The sequence below is a fragment of the Colius striatus genome, chromosome 4, assembly GCF_028858725.1.
Source record: "Colius striatus isolate bColStr4 chromosome 4, bColStr4.1.hap1, whole genome shotgun sequence".
NCBI classification, from domain to species: Eukaryota; Metazoa; Chordata; class Aves; order Coliiformes; family Coliidae; genus Colius; species Colius striatus.
The window spans coordinates 63,857,354-63,882,402 of NC_084762.1; the positions used below are offsets into that span (position 1 = coordinate 63,857,354).

At 39.0% G+C, this 25,049-nt stretch overlaps 1 protein-coding gene across 1 annotated transcript in view; it reads left to right on the plus strand.

Annotated features, from left to right (window-relative positions):
* Window positions 1-359: 359 nt before the first annotated feature.
* The window catches only part of KCNB2 (potassium voltage-gated channel subfamily B member 2), a 173,930-nt gene continuing 149,240 nt past the window's right edge, over window positions 360-25,049 (plus strand). The window contains exon 1 of the mRNA XM_061995536.1: window positions 360-938. Coding sequence (XP_061851520.1) covers window positions 360-938 — 579 coding nt within the window. The remainder of the gene's footprint in view (window positions 939-25,049) is intronic.

The window sequence follows — 25,049 nt, forward strand, 5'->3', positions numbered from 1 at the left end:
TCTGTGCAAACTGTCACAGTTGATTTTCCTGAATGCGAAATTCCCGTGAATTTTTCCTTTGCCTAAGCATAGTGCTCTTAGCTTTTCCAGTTGTTCCAGTGTTCTGTATACTACCACAAAAGACTCTCACTGTAGAGAGAGCAAATTACCATCATTAAACTTTCATCTGCATGTGAAAGTGTGGAAAGAGAGAGGCAGAGAGAAATTGGAGAATATATCGTACATTGCAATATTCTAATTTTTTGTCTTTTTTAGCCTCAGGAATGGAGCTGTCTGTCTGAAGAGGACCCTGACGAAATATCTGTAATCCCCACGTTCGTTGTCCTAAAGACTAGTGTTACAACTGCATCTTTTTCAGAATGGCTGAGAAGGCTCCACCGGGGATCAACAAAAAGTCTTCAAGGTCTACCCTTTCTCTGCCTCCAGAACCGGTGGAGATCATTAGGAGCAAAGCCTGCTCACGGAGAGTTAAAATAAATGTCGGTGGGCTCAACCATGAAGTGCTGTGGAGGACTTTGGACAGACTTCCAAGGACACGATTAGGAAAGCTCAGAGACTGCAATACTCACGAATCTCTGCTAGAAGTATGTGATGACTATAATCTAAATGAAAACGAATACTTTTTTGATCGACATCCAGGGGCTTTCACTTCCATTTTGAATTTCTACAGGACAGGGAAACTACATATGATGGAAGAAATGTGTGCTCTTTCTTTTGGCCAGGAGCTTGATTACTGGGGGATTGATGAGATATATTTAGAATCTTGCTGCCAGGCAAGGTACCATCAAAAGAAAGAGCAGATGAATGAGGAGCTGAGGAGAGAGGCAGAGACAATGAGAGAGAGAGAAGGGGAAGAGTTTGATAACACCTGCTGCCCAGAGAAGAGGAAGAAGCTCTGGGACTTGTTGGAGAAACCCAACTCATCTGTGGCAGCAAAGGTAGGATAAATAGTAGGCTTAACACATGACAGTAGAAATTGGTTTCACAACCCATGTATCTGACATGCAGGGGTCAATATTTAGAGGACAGAAGAATTTAAAAACCTACGTAATGTGAAGCAAATACATGCAAATGTGTTCTAAAACCCACTGAAGTCAGTAGAAAGAATCCTATTGATTTCAGTTGATTTTAGGCAGATCCTACACTTTGCTTTTGTTGTATATAATCAAGAATATCTCTGTGATCATTAGTGGACTTCATATTAAACACTTTGGTGAAAATACAGTCAGAGAACACTACTTACTTTTTTGTTAGAGAAGCATTTGGACATGAAAAACATGTTTCAGTGTTACTACTTGTCCTATAAACAGGTATTGCATAGGTGTGGTGTCAGTGTCTTGTAAGGTGTGCTGGATAGGTTATCAATGAAAAGTGTCAACAGCTGCTGTCTGGCATAGTTTTACATTAGGCAAGGATTGCAAAACATTTTTCTCTTATACTACATTTTTGAGATCAAGAATTAGAGTAGTCTGTATAAAAGTATTGGAATATTAAAGTTCATAGATACACACATACATATATATTAGTATATATATACACATATATATACATATATACATATATATGTGTATATATATGTGTATATGTATAGAAACAAATATATATTTTATACATACGCATATGTACTTAAATGTATATTTGTGAAATGTGTCTATATTCAGTCAGAAATGAGGAAACATTCATATGTAGCCTTGTTGTAGTACTGCTGTCTTCAGGCAAGCTGGCAAGAGTCTCACTATACAGTAGAAAAGTTTACCCATGTTAGGGAAGTGGAACTGCACACACAGATTTGGGCACTATTATCTTAAAGAAAGATTTTCTTATTTCTTGAAGAACTTCATAGTTCTATTTGTAATGTGAGATACTGTTTAATGTGAGGTAAATTGTGGAAGCTTGTCTCCAGTTTGAACCACTCAGAGCAAAGATGTTCAGAGTTTAGGTGTTCCTGTTAAGCTTAACTGTGGCTTCATTTTCTTCTGTTGATTTGTTTGGATGAAATGCTGTTGGACTACGGTAAGTACTGAAATATGATAGTGGAATGGACAAAAAGCATAATCTCGGCAATGACTTTTCCTGCAATAGCAACATCTTACTATTGAGGTACAATACACTTCTCTTTTTTTAAGTATTTTTTAAGTTATAGGCTGCCTAACTGTTTAAAAAAAGATGTGCTTTTGTAAAAAAAAAAAAATATTATGCCACAATATAAGATTCTTAGCTGGAATAAAATCGTACAGGGGAAAAAAGAAAGTATTTAGAATATTTTGGAAAACTATATGAATACATTTTCTACTTCTGAGATACGTATTCCAGGCCATATGTTCCTCTCCAGGAGAAGGAGCAGAGAGGAAGCAGATGGGCATAAGTTGTGCCAAAAAGGGTTCAGGAAGGCCATGTTGCGCACCATGATCCCCCGATACAAGCTAGCATCCATCAGCCCCCCCCAGCACTTTTGTGTCACAGCTGCTACATAGCCTGCAGGAGTCAGGGACCAGTCCTGCATGGCTTGAGACATCACTGATATGTTGTGCAATAGACCTCTCCTGCTCCTAGGCACAGGAAGGAGGAGCTCCTCATAGAGCCACGCAGCTGGGGCATACTATACATGAGCTGGGAGATTGCCCGGCCATAGGTGCTGCCTCACTTAAATCCCACTGTACCCAGCAGATAGATTTCAGGGCAGAGAAAACCCAAGTGTTTGTGGATCCTTATATCTTTTTTTAAAAAAAAATTGGTTTTTAACATGGAAAAGAAAGCAGTTGCATATAGGGCTTGAGACACATGTTTAATGAATGTTTTCTAAGGCTAGTTGGGAGCCAACACAGTAAGATAGACCAAGTGAATAGGGTGAAGCAAAAATACTGATTCTTATGTTCTTTGACTGTGACTTGCATTCATCCTTTTGTTTGTTGTATAAATGTAGAAATATAGGACAATTAAACTTGTGTGAGTGCTTGTGATTGATCAAACTCTTCTCATGACTTTACGGTGACCCATAATGGATTTGCATGTGAAAGGAGTTAGGTCAGCTCTGAGCTTTTAAAAAAAAGCCTCCTTTGGCCACCCAAGCTAGATATCTCCTCAGATTTTGCAAACAAAATTGAGCATTTCTTTAATTCCCTGAGATGTCTATTTTTTTTTAACTTTTTATTTCTATTTTACCTCATTTCCTGGTTTGACTGAATGTTATGGTTCTGTGCTTTCTTGTTACAGGGAGTTTCCCATTATACGTTTTACACATGTTGCAGTAGTTTTCATTATTTTAGTTGCCTTCTGTTTAAATTAATGCCTAATATGATTTTTGTGAACTGGAAGTCACCATGCTACACACATTCAGTTTCTCTTCTTAACAACCCCCAGTCTGTAAAGATATGTATGAGCCAAAGTTGTAGTCAGATATACCCAATGGCATATCAACAATGACTGCACAAATTTGGCTGCATGACCTAAAGGAGAGCCAAAACTGTTGCAGCACATTCAGACTTAAGGAATATAAGCAAACAAGCCAAGTTGCATGTAAAGCAAGATATACTGGTGTCAGTTGGATGTACTTCCTAACAGTCTGGAGCTATCACAGACTGGGTTAGGCTCTGTGGCAAGGTTTTGTCTGAAATGTTTGCATTACATCACTTTCAGATTTCTCGTCTTCTGTTGCACTATGTGGTAAGTTGCTAGTTTGTCCTGAAACAAGAGGCAGAACCATCTTCTTTCCTCTGCATGGTAAAAAAGATTGCAGGATTTAAAAGGTGGAAAGTTGGGAACCAAATGAAGAAACATTATCATAGAGCCATGAATTAAAATATTTGTTCCCTTTTGAACTTCTGTAGAAATATATGAAATCATGTCAATGTGTGTAGCTATCCTACAGGTGCCAGTTCAATCACTCCCATCCTGCATAGCACCCAAGCAGTTGATAGGAACAGCTCACTTTTTAATCTCTTACATGGAAAATATTAGGAATGTGAGATAAATACTCAGCTGTGGTTTTGATATGTGGCTGTATCTTGCCACTTCGTGATTCTGCTGAAGTCCTTTCTAGGTCTTATCCAAAGCTTACTGAATTAAGGGGGAGTCCCATTTTGGATTAGGCATCTCAGAACAAATCCTGCTCCTTTTGAGGTCATCAAAGATCATCCGTTGACTTCACTTACATCAAGGTGAGACACAACAAGGTGGCAGCATAATGAGCAACAGATATTTTACAGGATCTGTGTCAGTAAATAGGAGAGAGCAAGAAGTATGCATGACAGGAAATGAAAACTATGGTTAGCTAGTAAGAAGAGAATATTATATGTTGAGTGTGGTTGCACAATACAGGCAGATTTTACTATGTGATTTTTAAAAATTTTAGTAAATCCTGGCATGCTTCTCATCTCAGTCACTAATGAGTGCATTCTGGTCACAGCAGTTCTTTCCTAGTCCTCACCCAGCAAAGCTCTCCATTAATTCAGTGGAGATTTTAACTAAGGAATTTATAGGATTTACCTATATATATTTAAAAGCTTTTTAAGTAGGATTAAGAAAAGATTTCCAAAAGTTTGGCGATTTCAGACGTGCATAGTGTTGAAGTCCTGGAAATCAGGAAAAATAGGAATTTTGTATATTCTACATCCCAGAAAAGTCCCCAAGCCTGTTCCCCAAGCCAAAGAGTTTTGTGAGAGTCTGGAATTCTTTGATTCAGAGTAACATCTGAGTTTTTAGACCAGGCATTTATTTGTACTTATTGTGTGAATTTTGTGAAAACTCCATTTGGAAAAAAAAAAAAAAAGTTATTTTACTAATACGTAGTGAGGCAAAACAAAAGAAAACAAAAAAGTATTTTGAAACTTTATGGCAAAGGATTCTGAAGCAGAATAGACCTTCTCCAGAGTGTCATGATGCATCCATTTTTCTCCAGATATCTTTTCTGGCCTTGAAGTTTTTGGCCAGGAAGTGAAAAACAGTCATCCTTCTTCTAATTACAGTTACTGGACCTGTAACAGCCTCCTTAAAGCTGTAGCAGCTCTGACCAACCTAGCAGTAGTGTGAAACTCCTCACTAGATATCAGAATGAGCATTGATTTCAGTGGATGTGAATTGACTGCAGTTGGATTGCGTAAGTGCTTACAGTTCAGCACCTTGCTGAACTAGGATATTAAGGATAAACCTAGCTGAGCTGATGCTTTTTTAACTGTCTGTGTTACATTGTTCTGTACAGTGCACTTAAAATCAGGGGAGGCTTACTTTGGAACATCTGTGAATCTAATGAACCCATAAATTTAACATTTCTTTCAAAGTATTAACGCACAAGCTCTTGTTTATGGAATCCAAGAGCCTGTTTCTTCTTCACGCTTATTTTCTATTATTTAAACTCATTTGGACTAAATTCTAAATTAATTTGGAATGTTTCTAGTGCAGATGATCTACTATAGAATGAATGAGGTCAGAAATGAGTGGGATATCTAGGAGAAACCAAGAGGCTGTGTCTGCCTAAAGATACCTGATACTGTCTCAATCACCTTTCATTTACCAGAGTGTTTTAAGTACCTTACAGTAACATTGTCAATAAGTATCACTCAGATTTTCCATTTGATATTTTGTATCACAGGTTGGCCCATTGGTTGCAACTAGGGATTAATTTCTTGGGGTTGATTCTAGAGGCCTTTCTTATGCAAGTCATTCTTTCTCACATGAATATTTCCTTAAAGCTTAGCATGCTTATTAACTGATCAAGTACAAAAGTTAAAATTAAGTAATTTAAAACATTACTAGTCAGTCACACTCTGTCCTTGATATTTTGGAATACATAGAATGGTAAAATACTGGCCTTTTTGGCTCTACAGACTGGGATTTACCTGCTTTAAAGTTGTGTGAAACCTGATGGGGTTGAAAGTGTTCACTGTTAATTCCATTTGTTTCACTGCATGACTCATTTGTCTTTATTTTATTTTGTTGATTTCATTTTTGTATGGAGTTTGGTTTCTGGGGTTGATTTGGTTTGGAGTTTGGTTTTTTTTTGCTTTGCATTACTGACTGTAACATGAGCATTCCTGTTTTGTGAAAAGCACACTAATTTATCAGCTAACTAGTGCATTGTTGATTGTGGAAGGTGTAATTATCCCAAGCTTGACTGGAAATCATGAGGAGTTTCTGTGCTGCATTGAGTACCTAAAGCCTTAGGTGAAAAAAATTACTTTGAGGGGGAAAAAAAAGGCAGCATAGAAGGGGAGATTCAGGCCACTGATACCTACTTAGCTACCAGGTGTGTTATGTTAGGCTTTCTACAATGACTTGCCAAGAGAGGACACACCTAGCATATGCTAGGAGGCTGACTTACTTCCTGCAAGTCTGTTTTATGTATAATTCACACTGCCTCTTATACCTGTTTAGACTTCGTAGAGCAGCCTAAGAGTGGTTGGGGTCTAAGTGTAAATTATCAGAGTCATTGTGCATGACTTCAGAAGAGAGTTGGCTGTCATATAAGGCATTTCAGTATTCCTTTGTAAGTCCTTATAAATTGTCTCCTAGATTGTCACACAGTGTTCAAACAAACAGCAAACTCTAATTAATTATAGTAGTGCACTAGTGGTTGTTTTTGGGTTGAAGGTCACATCATACATGCTCAGAGAACTTAAGGAAAACTTCTAGGTGGTTGATTGCATTTCAGAGAACAGCTGTCAGATGTAAGAAAAGTGTCTGTCCCCAGCTGAGCATTTGCACTAAGAATATTAAAGTGCCCAAGAGAGAGAAATACTTCATTATGCTTACATCTTTTGTTATGTTATATGAACAAAAAGCTTTTCTTGCTTATATCCTCTTCTCAGTTTAGGTTTACATGTTGTGTATCATCCTGATTTTGTTAACGTTTCTCTGTACAAAAATTTATATTCTGTGTGCTTTCTCATCTGACCGTAGACCAAGGATGAAGTTTACAGAGAAGCAGACAACTTACTTAATTTGTACTATTTTATTTCCCACAAGTTTTTGTGTGGTATATAGTATACCAGGGAGCATGATAACATTCATAGAACTGGTATTTTCTAGGTGTTGTGTGAGTTGGAATTCTATTTGAACTCTGGTTTCAACTTATTTTGAGGATGGAATCCTGTTATGAGCCTTAATCTGAATGTACTACCAGAAATGTTACGGTTTGCATTACCACTCCCAACACTTTAAAAACACTTGTCTCCTGAAACTAAGTTATGATAAAGCACAGAGGATGGTCCCTGGTAATAAATAACTGTCTTCATCTCACCATTGTTTCTGGCCAGGACACTTATTATCACTATTTGCTTTTAAGGTGAAGTTATTTTTTGTGCCAAACGATAAAGTCAGTCAATGTGACTGTAAGACAAAGAGATTATATTTGATCCTAGTCATTCATATTTAATAATGAAAGTGTTTTAATGTCTTGAAAGATAAGTGAATATATTGTTTTTTCAATAGATATTGTATCAAGGAACACAATAGACTGGCAGTAGTTAATTGATTTTATTTTAAGAGCTTGTGTATGCTCATTCCTGAGTTGGTCATTAAAAGATTATTTACCTTCTTTATACTTTTTATATGAAGTATCTGGTAACCCATGATTCAGCATTTTTGGTTGATGGAAGTGTCACGGGAATAGACCTGGCATCTCATCTGTCTTGCACCGAAGGTGTTTAATATCTCAGTTGCATATTGGTTCCCTCCAGCCCTTAGATCTTATCTGTGATATGCTGAAAGATCTTGCTGTAAAGTTATTAAAAGGACTTAATGAAAACAACGATTGGAATAAAACAAGTAAAACAAGTTCCTTTGAACTGACCTGTTTATTATTGACACTTAATTCTCAGTAAATCAGGAGCCGAAATTTTGAAAGTAGTGCTAGGGGCAAAAATGCAATGACTCATGCTCAGACAATGTATCTCTGGCTTTGAGCATTGGCATCAGGGAATTTCCCCATTCATTGTATGGATAGAAGGAAGAGATCTTTCTTTTTTGCAGCTGTGAGAAGGTACTTCACTGACTCTAGTTTTATGGATACCTTGATGAAAACTGGAAAGAATTTATGATGAGTCATGTTCAAGGGTGGAGAAAAAGGCCAAAGTAAGTATTTAGAAAAATGGGGAAATGCATTCTCTGTATTTGGAAATAAGATCTAAGTGGCAAATTTCAAAACAAAATTTTAAAGTAGCAACTAAAGTAGGCCTGCACTTGTGAAGCCGTTCACAGAATCACACAGTAGCTCATGCTACTGTGTGAGAAGTGTGCTAGGATTTAGAATGTTTCAGATTAGAATGAATTACCAGCAGGTACAACACATCCTTTGCCATCACAGAGAGCATTATTCCAAGTTCCCCCAGCCCCTTGTGTCCTTCTGAAGTTAGGAGAGCAATTTAACTCAACGTTGACTGCTTTTTTAACCACTGCTCATATCCTTTTTTTCTTTTAATAGCTCTTACCATAAATTGAATATAGACCAGCATCAATTGAGTATACCTTTTAAAATATGTACTGTAGTATTTCTGGTTAGGTGGCAATGTTTTATGCATTACAGCATGCCCCTCAGTAACGTCAGAGGCATCTCACGAGCTGGATTTTCAGCTGTGACATGTCACTTAAGCTGTGTCGTGCCTGAATGGAGAGACCAAGGTATTGTGCCTTTTCCTTCACCAAGAGGCAGATCATATGTCCTAAAAATGTTGCGTTTCCGTTCTGTGTTTTCATAAGCAGCTGCCAGGGCATTGTCTTCTCTCATGTAACACATTTGGAAACAATCTGATGTCAAGGAGATAAACTAATAAATTAAATGATGTGAAGGTGATGTTATTTCAAGGGTTATCCAGGGCAAATACATTGGAAGCAAAGAGCTGCACTGCTTTTTGGATTGGCTTCATCTTGCTTTTGTAAAGCTGAGAACAATCCAAATCTATATGATAACTTGCAAACTGGCTTTTCTCTTTGAGTCTCTGATGTTGTTGCCAGATGTAGAACAGAAAACTGCTCCCAAGTGACCCAGAAGCCCATGAGATTTCTACATTTTACCCATTTAAGAAAAAAATCCCATGGTATTTGTCATGACATATGGCAGACTCATGAGTTTTCTATTTAATGAAGATACATGAATATTTGCCACATAGCACTGAACCCCACATCTTTTGAGGGAATACTGAAAACAAGCATGTGACATTTGCACAGCTGTTTCAAAGTGACACTGAGATCAAAAAACTATCCCAGTAGAGTCTTTGTATGAAGCCACTACAGTCAGCTTCTTACATGCCTTGGTAACTCTATGCAGAGGCATGCAATAACGCCAGGTTTTCAAGTGGGATAAATGTGCTTATTTCCATTTAAATATATTTGATTTACACACGTTGGGACCCAGACAACAGTCCTGCATTGGAAGTTCTTTGGTTAAGTGTACAGTATCCTTTCCACATTAATGTTATGGCATTATGAGTGAGTGAATACCCCTCCATGCTCCACATACTATACTTTAGACAGGCCTTCTAGTGTTTTTGAGCAATGTTGGAACGAAGTCAAGTTGCCTTTGAGTCATGTATATTCTGTGTGTAAATATATGTATATATGACAGCTGAACCTTTTTTTTTAAACTCAAAGTATTGCACAATGAGAAGATGTGTGAGATGGTGGAAACAATCAGAGCAGTAGTTTTATCTCGGTACCTAAATGCCTACAAGCTGCCTGAATCATATTTGCTGAATTTTCAAGTAATCTTGTAGCTACTGTTTATAAATATGCATACAGGATTTCTTCTAAAATGTAAGGAAAGGCAGGAGTCAGAACATGGGGTATAAACCTGAAGTGTGAGGAAATCATTATCTGAATGACAAAGTGAAGTACTGAGGTTGTGCAAGTCTTACCCGATCTCTGAGGCTTGGGCTTATTCCTCACAGAGAATCTTTTATGCCTGTTGCTTTTGGGAAATGGTACTGTGTTCCTCTAAACTCCTGCCTAAAAGCTGACACTTCACTGGACTAATAAAAAAGCCTTCTAGGATTACCTAAGCTTTTCTGTTCTAGCCTCTAGAAGGCATATTAAGTAAAAGTCCAACAGGAGCAAAATTCTTTACAAAACAGCTCATAAAGGGAGAAATGTTTTTCTCTAAGGCATTAACAAGCTTCACTGCACAACCTGGGGCACATTTGTTACCCAGAGTTCAGTGTCTTCACTCATCTTTCATTAGACCCCTCCTGACAGAACCATTGGGGTTAGATATTGCTTTAAATAGCTCAGGTATGGCATACGCCAGGCTTGTCCCAAGGACAGCCAAGTAGTGACAGTTTCAGGTGTCACTAGCCACTTGCAGAATGCATCAATGGAAGCACTGGCTGCTGGTATGGTTTGGGAGAGTCCAACTTGCCTTGATTTAATGTGTTTTTAGACATGGTCTCAGTTTTTGTGCTTCTTCAGTCAGTCAGGTTTCTGTGACAGACAACAATGGTATCAAGTTTTATTTACAAGCTCATGTTCATATAGTTTCTTTCCCAAGCACTGCAGTCTCCTCACTGAAAGCTCTTTGGATGATTGATCTGTTCTGTTTTACTGAAGGATCTACTACTGTGCTTGACTTTGAGGGAGGATTTTCAGAAGAACAGTGGATATTGCTAAATTAAAGTAATTAAGGTGGTTCTTTTGCAGACTGCAAGAGATCCTCTAGAAGTGTTACAGGCTTGTTCTGAGAAGAACTAGGAACTCATTTCCATTTCTGTTATCTTCACAAAGACTATATTTTTATATACTTAAGAAAAAAATTATATAAATTCTTTTGTGGAGTTTGTGGATTTGAAAAAAACTGTTCCAAATGTATCTTGATCTGTGGTCTATGTATGTATGCATGCGTATATGTATCATACATTTTGTGAGATTATAGCACAGAAAAACTTGGCTAGTGCCTCTGAATTCTGTTGAAACACTGACACTGACTTCAAAGTGCTTTAGACCATTCCTGCCAGGATGTAGCCCAAAAAAAAGACAAAACATCTAATATGAGTACATACGTATGAGTCTAGTCCTGTTTGACTGAAACCTACAGCCTTTTTCAGACTTCAAGCAGGAGGGCCAAATGACTTCGATGTAGTTTAGAGCTGCAGCTATAAGTTGGGGATGTATCTGATCAGAAGTCAGTTCTGTGTTTAGCAGGCTTCAGGCCAGCCTAGTACAATTTAGTCTCTTCAATACATACGCTAATTCCAGGAGTGATGAGCACAAGAATTACAACTAGCCACTTCTGCATCTCCGCCGCAGGTGGCTGGAAACCCCCTGAAAGCTCTGGGAATAGGTAGGTGAATCCAAAATGAGGACCAAAAGCCTGGAATAATTTTCAGATGCTTCTACAGTTTTCACATCGAGCACAAGTGGCTTCTCGTGCCTTTCCTTTCACCCATGACCTTAATCTTATGATTTAAGATTTTCTATATCATTTTACAGTTTGTCAGCTAACTGCAGGTCTGTGCCCTGCAATTTGCTGTGTTCAATGGTGTTTAACTCAGGTCAGGAGAGTGACACCAGGTCCATGAGAGAGCTAGTTCCTCAGGAGGTAAGCTGTGAGGCTGACGGTCCTGTGGATCATGTTGATGAGCAACTTGTGTTTTGGGCAGAAAGAGAAGGCTTCTTTAGACAGCATTAGAAATGTAGATTGGGGTTCAATTACTCTTATAAATGATACATGAAGGCTTGAAGTTGAAGACTTCAGGTATGGTTTCATGCTAGAGTGAAGTTCATTATAATAAAAGACATTATAATGTGAGAAAAGTCCCAGTTGTTTTTGACAAGGAGTAGAATAAGAGAACCCTACACTTTTACTGTTTATTCTGTCAAAGGTCAATAAATGATATGAAAAACAGCTGAACAAAGCTGATCAATTGTTTTAGAAGGTATATAATCTAAATCCTTTGAACTGAATGATAAGTAATAGAGTTTCTCTGAGTCTTTAAAATGTTTTTTAAGTTGACTTAAAAGTAGTTTTTTCAAAATAGTAAAATAAAAGCGAAAAAACCCCTTTCTAAGTTGATTTATAAGGCCACTGGAGTGGTCTGTTAGGAAACTGGAGAGAGTGGTGTAAATCCTTGTCCTTTCTCTTCATGTATCAGTTAATAGACATAGTGATTAGAGAATGGATTAGATGCAGTTAGTAGTGAAAAAGAACCTCTGTCCCCTTAGCTGAGTATCAGAACATTCTAATGAGCACTCAGAAATAAACATTTTCAGCAGACATATTTTGTCTCCACCATCTCTGGTAGTGGCTGTGTGTCCTTGTCCCACTTTATATCCCTGGAAATTCTTACCAGGCTGAAGTCTGTTCCAATGGTCAAATCATTGGAATTTGTAATAGTTCTATTTGGCCATTTTTAAGGGGGAAAATTCAGCCCAGTATCACAGACATAGAGATAGGAACAATGTCTTAATTGCTATCTGTATTTAGTTTCTTATGGTAAATATTGTATAAGTACTTTTGCTAGCCAACATTTGACTCTCACTTCAGTCTTTATGCATGCTTCAGTGAACCCGATACTAGTTTATTGTAATCTGAATTTTAGGTTGATATATTCCGCCTGATGGTGACCTTGTTGTGCATGGATTTCAGTCTAAAGTACATCAGGAAAATTAACCTAAAATACTGTAGCTATTGTAATAATGTTGAAAAGGTGCACAGTCCCTCTTAGCTTTTCAGTAGCTTCTTCAGTCTGTTGAATTCAGGAAGAATGAATGCAGTTTGATACGTACTTGTTTGTGGAGTTTTGGATGAAATACATGTGTTGAAGAGAGATTTTTTTTAACTAGAATAGCTAACAGAGATGAGAGATCTGGGGCTGAAAGATAATCTATTTCTTGAGTGTATTATAGACAGAAAAGATGAGAGTTAGATGTACTCTTTAGGAGACATTCTTATTACTTGTTAATGCTAGCAGTGATGGAGTGGCAGAACAAGTCTTACTACAATATCGTGTCACTGATGTTAATAATACCTGTATGGAGAATAAGCTCTTCTGAAATACTTTTCTGAAAGAAAATGAATTTCCTCTGAAGAGAGCTGGTGCATCTGACTCACAGGTGTCCTTCCCTCTCAGACTGACTTCTGTCATTATCTGAACATAAAATTTCTTAGTTTAAGGGGAGTATGAAATGGAAAGCATAAGCCTGATCTTGGAAACATTCTTTATTGCACCAAATCACTGATAACATGTCTGGTAACATTTCAGCAATACTGCATTTGTATGAATGTAAACTTCAGCATTTAGAACTCCAGCATCATCTATGTCCTTACTAATTTGGTTTAAAGCCAAACCCTAATCCTTACCTAAGCCCATGTTCCTGAGGAGGAGGCAGTTTGTGACAGAGGGGCAGTTAACAGCACAATTGCTAGCAGGATTTCATTGCTGCCAAACTTTCACTGAGGTGTCCTCCCCCAGGGCTACAGCGAGAGGCATGGTGCTGCTGCCAAGGACACTGTGCAGGCACAGATGCCTTCTGCTTGTGAAGTTAAGCTGAAAGTTGGAGGGCAGGCTTCAGGAGAGCCTCTGTCAGTCACTGCAAACAGGAGGTACAACTGCAAATTTGTTTGATGCCTTTGCCCACTCCTTCTTTAAAAGAGAAGGTGGGAAGAAAACCTTCAAAAGCTCTGAACCTTTCCCCATATTCCAGTTATGTGAAAAGGAGTGTTATCCCTCAGGAGCTAGGCTGAACTCAAGTGGTCCTGTCAGGAGAAGCAATGCTTCAAAGGCATACACTAACTAGAGGATCCACAGGGTGGATCAGTTTGCCTATAGGAGTACAGGGGGTAGCTGTTCCTTGTTTTGACCATGTGATGATGGATGGAAGAAGCAGTTCTCTCCCCCACTTCCTCTACTGCTCTGTCATAGTCAAATAGCTATTTACAGACCCAGAAAATACATTGAACCTGTACAGAGGCACGAGTAAAACTCAGAAGAGTGAAGCTTTTTGACTGGATGTAGTCTTCTTGCCTGTATATAGTCTTCTTTTCCCTATTTTACATACACAAAGGAGTCAATTAGAAAGGAGTCAAGCAGAACCTATCTTTCTATTTTATTAAGGTCTTCATGGGAGAATCTTAACTATTTTTACTATTTTTGTGACTATGTTTATTTTTTAATACTACTGTAGCATTGTTTTAAAACTTCTTTAATGTGAAACGTACCTTCCAGAGAGATGTTCACCTAAGCCTACTGAGGGGTTTATAGCAGAAAGGCAAACACCTATTGAATCTGGTGTGCACTGCCATAACATTGATGTAGCATGTAAGTAAAAAAAGAAGATACATTTTTCAATGGATGAAAAACCCTGATAAATTTATACAATGGTGTCAAATGCTTTGGCATTCATTGTTTGGTGAGTTGTCACTGATAAGGTAGATTTCCTGGGCTTAAGGATGCTATTTTGAAACACAGTTGCTGTTAAAGGAGATTTACAGTACTCTAAAAAAATAGGAGACGATAGATTGAAATGAAGACATAAAACACGGAGCTAGGTTGTGTCTGAACGGCAAAAGCAGTCTTTTCTTACCCTTTCATGCAAAATCTGCAGTTGCAGTTGTTCCAGTGTATGCTGTTTCTTTTGCACAACAGTATATATCTCCAGCATGGTCCTTTGACCATGGGAAACCCACGGGCTATCAGGCATGGTGATGTTGCAAGCTCCACCTTTGCACAGGAGCTGGAGCCTGGCCATGGAAAGGCACTAAGTACGCTGAGGAATGTGCATTGTAGCTTGCTTTGGGTGCAGCTGAGCTGCAGCTTGTTTTGGAGACAAGCTGCCCTGGGAATAGAGAGTAATAGTGGTGCTCTGGCTGACTTGTTCCATGTTAAAGGAGGGAAACTTGTATCAGCAGCAAGGTGCGTGTTGATTGGAATAACACAGGCAACTTAGATAACTTGTGTTTGCATCCTATATAGGTAACCTAGTATTTGAGCTGTAGAGCTGACATTATTTCATATGGTTAGAGTACAAGAAAAATGGAATAGGCAGCCTTAGTCTCCAGATTATTTCCCTAGGGCTGGAAGAAGCAGAAGCAAAGGACAAGGTAGGGAGTTAAATAGTCACCAAGTGCCTACATGTGCTGAAGTCCTAGGGCATATTAGGGTTTTGACAACTAAAAGCCATGAAAATATTACTTAATTCTTCTTAAAAACCTCTAGCTTGTTTTATTGTCAGACCCTTTGATCAAAAAGAGAAGGTAGTGGCTGTATGAGTTCACATGAAGATTCCTCAGTTTGCCATGTGTCAATTCATAGGACAGCATAGTGACAATGATCCACTGAAGGAGGAGATCTGGCAACTAACATACTCACGAGTAAGATTATTCCTTCTGTGAAAGCAAAGCAGTGTTTTCTCCAACTGCGTAGGACAGAATTTTAAACTAAGCAGGGGACAGCTGTTCCCTCATGTTTACTGACAGCTCGTGCATATATGTTAGGCATATAAAAGTTACTATGCAAAACGAGGTGCTTTGCAGCTGTGCTGTTTCACATAAAAACATCACCATAGCAGCCTCAAATCAGGGTACCCCCCGAGAGGGGTGTATGTTGTACTTGAGAAAAATGTAATGTGATATCGTCAGGTTTTTTTGTTGTGTAAAGCACTCCTAGTAAAGATTTAGTGTCACAAGCTCACCTCTAGGGTGAAAAAACATCCATCAAAGAAAGCATGAACGTTTAATAGTATTTAGGGAGTAACGTTAATGAGCCTTGCATACAAATTAAATGCAGACAAGTAGGTGTATGTTCTCATCTGTCCCTAATATCATTGTTTTAATACCGAGTGTCTTGTAATATTTAGTGATTTGAAACTTATAGTTGTTTGACAGAGCAAAGAAGCCCTGTTGTACAAATGTGAGCTTGAGATACACTGCAGCTCCTTTAGGTCACACAGAAAGTCCATGACAAAGCTGGAAGCTGGATCCAAATCTTTCATGTCCTACACAGCCCCCTACAACTGGACTGCCTTTTCTTTCTATGGAGAACTGATCTTACGTATTTTAGACACAAGGCAGGCAGGGTTTATCCTCTGTTACTGTTACTAATGAAATAATGTTCTCATTTAATAATGCTGGCAGAGGTTTTCAAGCTTACAAGCCTAAGGGACCCAGATATCTTGTTTCTGTTCCTTTTAATGGGAAATAAGCTATTTTAGCCAACATATTGTGAGTCTGTCTATGTAGTGGTGTACATGTCAGTTGATCTCAGTCTTTTGAAATGTTTAGTTCAATGCTATTTAAAATAAAATGTATAGATTACACTATACTTATGGAATTTAACTGCTACTTATCATAGTAACTATTTGTTTGTGATGAGATTTGTACAGAGTAGCTTGAAAAGTGAATTAATATTTAATTTAAAGTCAATGAAAAAGACTGTGTGGGTGGGAAAACAAAAAGAAATGCTAAGAGCAGAGATAAAAGGGTAATAAAGTCTTTAGATGCATCCAGATTTTGCTTTATATATTTATTCATAGTCATTGATTCTTAGGTCTGTCCTGATCTTTTGGCTTGAAAATTCCTTTTGTTTTGTAAGCAGATGTGAAGCATCTCCTCTGAGATGCTGCAACGTGCTTTTTCTTCCAATATACTTTGTACAAGCTGAATTTATAATCGGTGCATTCAGCTTCCTCCAGATTCTGAAATGCAGGGCAAAACTTCCTAACCTGATTCCAGCTGATCTACGCCAGGACTGACAGCAGGATTGCTGCATCAACCCTTTGGGACCACCTTCATACTAATTCACGTTAGTAAGAGGCGAGGCTTATCAATTTGGATGCAGGGCAACGCTGACAGCCTCAGCGTTGCTGTGCATTGTGAATTGAGCATCTATGATCCCTGAGGTGTAAGCAACAAGTTGAGGCTTCACAAGAAGTACAGGATCCCCTACCATCTTCTAGCCAGGTTAACGGAGGAGACCTAACAGATGGATTCTGTGATTTTATGGAAAGGAATGGATACAAGTCCCTTCTCGAGGAGATAGGCAGATCTCTTCTAGGCCACCTACTCCACCCCAGTTGCCCTTACACAACAGGCTTTGGAAGTTGAGGGACAGGCAATGGAATATGAAATTGTAGGGCCCCTTGAGGAGTTGCCCAGAATGAATCTTTCACCATCATGACTTAAGACTGCCTCATTTTTTTTTTTTTTAAAGGAGGGCTATAGTAGTAGGTCATTCCCTTCTGAAGGGAACTGAAGGCTCCATATGTTGACCAGATACATCCCACAGAGAGATCTGCTGCCTCCCTGGGGCCCGGTTTAGAGATGTTGCCAGAAATCTCCCTGGCCTGGTGCAGCCCACTGACTGCTACCTGCTATTGGTAAAGCAGATTTGTACTGATGGGGCTGCAAAGAGAAGTTCAAAAGCTATTGAAAAGGACTTCAGGGCATTGGGGAGAATGCTATATGGCTTGGGAGCACGAACAGTGTTCTCTTCCATCCCTCTTATGGCAGCGAAGAATACTGAATAATTAAGGAAAACATACCTGACTAACAGGTGGGTCGGAGGCTAGTGCCACAAATATAACTTTGGGTTTTTTGACTATGTGGAATATTCATGATGCCTGGTCTCGTGATAGATGGAGTTCAACTGTCTCAAAAGGGGAGAAGAATCCTTGCAAACTAGTTAGTGTGGCTCTTAGAAAGGGCTTTAAACTAGTTTTGAAGGGGGAAGGGCCCCCCCCACTACAGTTGAGCCTAAGGGTGGCAAGCCAATGTTGGGGGTGAATCCTACATGATTGGCTTCCTTCTTGAAATGTCTGTTCACCAATGCACACGGCATGGGGAATAAACAGGAGGGGCTGGAAGTCTGTGTATGGGCAAGGGGCTATGATCTGGTGGCAATTACAGAGACATGGTGGAACAGCTCCCATGACTGGGCAGACTGTTCCGGGGCTCTGCCCCCTCACAGTAAAATAATCCTAACAGATCTGAGTCTTCCAAATTTTTTTGTTTAACATACTGTAAAAGAGAAGAAACAAAGTAGACTGCGGTTAGACAAAAGAAGAGCTAAGGCTATTGTATATTGAGTTGAGGCAACAATTTTGACATTGAGAAGAGAAGGGAAAAGAATTTGTCAGACTGATCCTGCAACTGTGATCTTGATGAGACATTTGTTTCCAGTGTGACTTTTCATCACAATTAATATTAATTACAGTGGTGCTGCAGCAGCCAGTAAAGAATCCCAATATACACCCCACCAATCTCAGAGAGCTCCTAGGCTGAGTAGGTGGTGGATGGGAGGAAGGAAAAACACGTGGATGCAACAAATGGAGTTGAGCAGAGATCTAGTTACAATAGCCAATGCTGTCAGAGAAAGTCAACTGGGCTTCTGGGTGCACCTGACATTTTCTTAGAAAATATATGTAAATCTTCTGGGAATTGAGTTAACATTCCTTAGTTTTCTCTTCACCTTCTTCCACTGTCTCACTCTTACATGGCTCAGAAAAAGGCTGAGGTGGACATTCTGGAAAATAGGATTGATGTAGTGGATAAAGCTGGATAAAGTCTTCATGTAATGTGGCATTTAGTCATTTCTCTATATCACAAACCCATAATCCTAGATACAAACAGAAAGAATGATATCCTACAGCTTCACTGGGATGAAGACAGGGATTGTGAAAAGCTGAAGGAAACCCAAGTAGCTGCAAAGGCAAAGACCACGTGGTAAGGTGTGGTATAAAGAGCAGAAGTTTAGATTCCACAAATGCATATTTCAAAATATGACCACAGAAAGCTTTTTAAAATGTGCAAATTGTGTGGAAAATTATTATCATCTTAAAATAGAAAATAAAAAAGCACCCACTGCTGAAATACTTAGTTGCATAACAGAAGATTCCACAAAGATGAGGAAATTTGCTGAAATCAACTTTAAAGGCGCAAATATGGTAAGGAAATTTCAAGATTAAAAAAAATTAAAACTGGTGCAATTATATTACCACTTATTAAAAAAATTAATCCTAAAAGCTGGCATGGTGAAATAGCTAATCAAAGAGTTTTATTGCAAATAAATAAGCCCTCAGAAAGTAGAACTCTTGTCCAAACAAAGAAAACGGAGAGCATTAAGAACACACACTGCTAGAGGCAGTGTGGTGCTTTAACTTCCTAGAAATTCCCAGCTGTGGGTTGCAGAGGTTGGGAGTATGGACTGAGGAAAATCTCCCACTGAGCACTTCCCTTTTATACTTTCTCTAGCAACTGAGCGCTTTCAGATGTATGATAAAGAGCTAGGTGAGCCATTGCTCTGCCCTGGCACAGACATTTTCACTTTTGTTCTTATAAGAAGGCTCATCCTCCTTTTTCACATACCTCTGCTGCAGTGTGCTAGGAGTTTTCTGAGAGAGAGGGCTTTGCTTATCACAGTTTGGATATTTCCAGGTCAGATGGCCCCTGAGATGAGTTTTGTGGGGTTTTTGCTTGGTTCTGGTTAATTGTGATATTTCAGTTGCTTGAGTTTGTTTAGTCAATCTGTGTCCTTATGCTGTTCATACCCAATCAAGCAAACAAGACTATAGGGGCTCTTTTCTCATTGCAGCCTGAAGGGGAAGCAGCTACTCTGTGCATCCTGGAGGGGAAGTTAATTAGCAGAAATGTAGTTATAAAAAGACATCCAAGGGAAATGGCAAGAAAAATGCACTGTTGCCCCCTCCCAAATCACAGCAGCTCCTCCTGTTATGAGGCTGGTGACAAAGCACAGCTAGGGTCCAGTTCCAGCAACGCAGAAGAAAACACTGTGCTGCTCCCTGATAGATGGTTAGCATCTCTCCTACATTGTTGTATCTGCACAAGATTCTGTTGTTTTTCTTTGGTAAAGTTGGGTTTTGATCTTTTGAGTCTGTTGAGTTTTCAGGGTGCTTTGTTGTAGAGTTTTTTTCTGGCTTGAAGGCATTTAGCTACTAGTCTTCCTCACGGTCATAAAATGTTTGCATTGAGAAGTAAAGAAGAATGATTTTTTTTTCTTTTGAATGCTATTGTGTGAGTCATTGACAAATAGCAAAGAAATGAGCCCTCATAACAGTCTTTGTGGAAAGCAAATATTGAGCAGGCACGTGTTAGGGAGTGTCTCATGTCAGATCTGCTTTCAGGCAAGGCTGATGTGGAAGCCTTACTTGTCATATTGTACAGTAGTGCTTGTTCTATCCCGTGGATGCTGATTTCCTTTTAAGGGTTAGCTAAAAGCAAGGTTCATTTGGAATGCAGTTACCCCTTTGCTTCCATGCCTGCAATTTCTCATGCAGGTGGATAAAAGTTGACAACCATAGAGAACAAGTTCAAGACTAGAGAGAATATTACAGTCCAGTAATGTGGTGTGAGGCACACACCACATTTTTAATTTCCTCAATAAAATTCGTATTTTTTTTACTTTAGGAAAGAATAACTCCTTTAAGTAGAAATATGGCAATGTTTGAAATATCATAGGTGGAGTTTGATTTTGGTTATTTTTTTATCAAGAGTCTTGTGTTTCAAATTTTCTTTCTTGCCACTGATTTAATAAAAAATTCCATTCCAGGAGTCTAGAGATGCTGAACTATGGCAGTTGTTAGAGGACTTCATTATATACTCAACTAGTGAAGCAAAGGCTTTATGTGATTAGGAAATCTACTAAAGAAAAATAGCCTCTCGGTTGTTTGTCCTTTAGAATCAAATGTCTTCAGAGCAAATTTTAGTTGCTGTGTAGAGATTTCTAGATGGGTTACTAAGGGAATATTTATTACCCAGCGGATTTAAGTATTTTAGCACAATGAAATGAAGCAGTCAAGGTATCAATCTGAAACATAAAAGAACAGTTTTTTTTCTGTATCTTACAACATTTAAGAAATGTCACTTGACACAATATGTGGTGGTTTGGTTTCTCTAACAATGGGAAATAAGTTGATTTGTGTGAGGGAAAATTATATGGTGTCTGGCTCTTTAATCTATCAACTTGGGCAAATAAAAGGGGAATCAAAAGAACATTTGAAGTGTCAGCAGGTCATGTGATAGGGAATGATCCCATTCACCAATATTTTGAAGTCTCACGTGCCTAGAGACATTGTATAGAGCCAGAAAAAAACCCTCAATGAGATCTTATATTAATCTCAGGAGATAAAGGAGCTGTAAAAGACATGAGAGGTTTCCTGCAGTGAGCCCAGAAGCAGAATGGTAACATGGCCTCAATTCTCATTGGTCTCACTGGTGGCCTCCAAACCCAACCCAGAATGGAAGCCACAGCCCTGCCCTGACACAAGCCATGTGTTCCCCTCGAGTCTAGGTTTCAAGCCATGAGTTCTGTCTTTTTATACATATGCATATATGTATGTTTGCATTTGTATATATGTATATATTCAGATATAATCCTTGTCAGCAGTTTCCAGCACTTATCTTATGGAAAGAGAAAATATAAGCAGTTCCTTCTTTTTGACATGAATCCCAAAGTGTCCCACTTCGCAATATTTTTCCTTCAGTGCTTGGTAGCTGAACTCCCGTTACTCCAGCCTTTTGAGTTGCTGCTGAAATAGCAGTTTGTGGAAGGAGCATTTCTTCAGAGGTTTGCTTTTTCACTTGTAAAAAAATGTGAAGAATAGAAGAAATTAACTGTCTACACACCTTAAGCTGTTTCACATTAACTGAGTTTTACTTAGGTGTCTGAATAATTTAGGTACTGAGTGTTAATTTGGAGGCATTCCGTGCATTTTAGAAAATGTTGTCTTAGTTGGATCACTCTATAACATTACTAAATACAAAATCTGCAGCAGCATAAGATTTAATTCAGTCCTCTTTTATGTTGGTAAGGAATCCCTGTTACTTGCAGCTGAACTGGCTGTCCAGACCCAGGAGAGCTAAGGATTCATTCCTTCTGCCTCCAGCACCCAAACCAAGGTGCTTGACTCAAGAGTCTCTCTATCCCCAGCTCCATCCCACAGGCAGGGAAAACAGGAGCTCATTGGGGTGGATTGCAGCCTTTGGAAACGTCCTTCTCCACTGATTACAGAAGGAGTTCTTGGCTGAGTAGGCACCTTGGTTCAGCAGTTCAGGCAGAACCATCTGCATGGCACAGGTAAGAACTTGCCAAGTTGTCTTCAGTGCTGCATCACCAAATGAATCTCTGGAAAGCTTAACAGAAGCATGCCTGACTTGAGCAAATGTAAGAAGACAGGAATACAAAACAGGTTTTGGTGTCGTGCTCCAGGATCACTGCGCTAGTTCAAGGGACCTCTCGATTTTCTCACCCAGTGAGGCAGAAAGGTCAGTTGTCTGCATTGCTTCTCCCATTCTCTTCTGTTTGGATGGAACCTGCAGCTTTTCCAAAACACTGATGGGACAGAGCTGGATTTGTCACAAATCTTTGAGGATTCTTTACAGACAGCATCTTCAACTTGTACTGAAATAAATGAGAATTAAATTCGTTTCAGTGGATATCAATCATCTAATGGGCTACACTGCTTACTTAAGTGCACAGCAGGATGCAAACTGTGTTCGACAGAAACTTATCCAGGTATTGGAAAACAGCAAAAGAGATATTTGTGCCTTGGGTATTTTTAGTTTTGAATTGCCCTTAGCTTCTGAAGAAAAAGTTTGCAGCTAGTCACACAAAGGTATATTCCCTCCCGAGAGCTGCCCCATTGCATTATAAGAACAAAGCAATAAATCTGGTGATGTGCATGCAACACACTGTTTGTTAGAAACTGTCAATCAGTCTCCTTGAAACCATGACAGTTAATATTAAAATTCATGAACACATTGTCTACTGAATAACTAGGGAATACCTTGTTCATTTTGTCACATTGTGTTACTTGTCGATTATATTTTGTACATATTATTTGGTCTGAACCTAAGCATGTACTAGCAAGTCATCTATTACAGTTCAGTGTTTGCGTACGATGATTGGTTTGGTAAAACAGTGGTGAGATACAACACTTTTTTTGTCTCATGATCCACCTTCTATAAAATAAGCAAACAACGAAACACTTTTTTTCTAAAACCTTCAAGTCTCAGTTGGGTCAGACTGTTCTTTGGGTAATTTCATATAGATGTGACAGATTTTCTAATTCATCTACCTTTAAGACAAAAATGTTTCACGTTTCAGATAACTAATTCAAAACATGTGGAATTATTCTAAACAGAATAATAGTGCTGTTAAATAGTCTTCTTTATAGGCATAGAATCATAGAATCATAGAATGATAGGGGTTGGAAGTGACCTTTAGAGATCATCTAGTTGCATAGGCGGGTCCTGAACACTTCCAAGGAAGGACACTCCACACCCTCCTTGGGCAGCCTGTGCCACTGCTCCCTCACCCTCACAGCAAAATAGTTTTTTGTTATGTTTAAATGGAACTTTTCCTGTTCCAGCTTCATTTCATTACCCCTTGTCCTGTTGCTAGATACCATAGAGAAAAGGGATGCCCTGACCTCCTGACACCCACCACTGGTGGATGGAGTTGTTGCTTCCCAGATGCAGGACTCTGCACTTGTCCTTGTTGAACCTCATGAGGTTCCTCTCTGCCCAATTCTCAAGCCGGTCGAGATCCCACTGAATGGTAGCACAGACTTCTGGGGAATCAGCCAGTCCTCCCAGTTTGGTGTCATCAGCCAACTTGCTGAGGGTACACTCTGTCCCCTCATCCAGGTCGTTGATGAAGATGTTGAACAAGACTGGCCCCAGAACCGATCCGTTGCTCTCCCCTCATCTGGCCATCCAGTTATGCACTCATAGAAGGCTATCAGGTTGGTCAAACAGGATTTCCCCTTGGTGAATCCATGTTGACTCCCCCTGATAACCACCTTTTCCTTCATATGTTTAGTGACAACATTTGGGATGAGTTGTTTCATCACCTTTCTAGGGATGGAGGTGAGGCTGACAAGCCTGTAGTTTCCTGGGTCATCCTTCCTGCCCTTTTTGAAGAGAAAATAAGTCTAAAAATTCACACTGTTGGGAAAATTAGAACAGATTCAAAGACATTGTGACCATGTGATAATATACATGCTATGCCTAAGGGAAAAAAGGACAAAACACACCTCCATATATATAAATAATCTCTGGTAAGACTGGTGATAATGTAGTCTTGTAATTTTTATAGTGCTTCATATTTATCGGGAGTGTAATATCCAACATTTATGTTGTGTGATCAACTTAGGAAACAAATTTGTCCTATCCAGAAGTAGTTAGTAGGGTATTTTTATAGATCAAAGCATGGATTGGCAATGGAAATGAAGAAAATACTATTTTATTTTCATCAGTTACTACTCAAAAGTTACATCACACATACACCACACAAGCAGCACACCTGCACAATGTTGTTACTGATTACAGCTGTTCTCAAAGCTCCTTGTCAAAGCTGATGCAGCACTTTAAGTACTTCAAGACTACAGCCAGGTCCTCTGTCCCCTCAGATGGTTGCCTTAGATTCAGTGACATGGAATCTCAAATTAAACTGCTATATTTAGTTCGGTTTTTGGGATCAGTTTTGTTTTGTCTGAATATCTCACTAACAGTTGCCACATTGCTGAGAAGCGAGCAGAAGCTTTTGGCATTGGCCGTCTGAAAGTTTGCTGACGGGAATAATACAGTAGCTCAGAGCCTACTGAAATACTGGTGGGATAGTCAACAAATCACTTTTGACTACTTCAAGCTGGAGCCAAGTGTTTCTTATGTACATCATATTCATCTATGGAGAATTAATCTGATACTCCAGAAGGGTGGAAACTGCCTATGAATCTGTTACACTGGGCCTCAAACTGTCAATACTGTGGATGTCACGCTTCCAGGAATAAAAGCATATGTGCTCATTTTTAATTCAGTCTCTAAATATGTCTTCTGCTTTGAGAATAATTTGCTAGTCTGCATAAACTTTTCTATTACTGTTTCTGTTGAACAACATCGGGACAGAGAGTGTTCTATATTTTTCTGAAGTGAATCACGTTGCTGTAACTTTGTTTTATTAGCCATGAGATAGTTCAGATCAGATTCTCAGGACTTAACAGATGCCATATATTGAACTGGCAGTGTAAGGCACATGGAAGAAATGGTTCTACTCCAACTAGAAAGCCTTGGTCTGCTTCTCATGTTGACATCTATCCTGAAAAAAAGAATACTA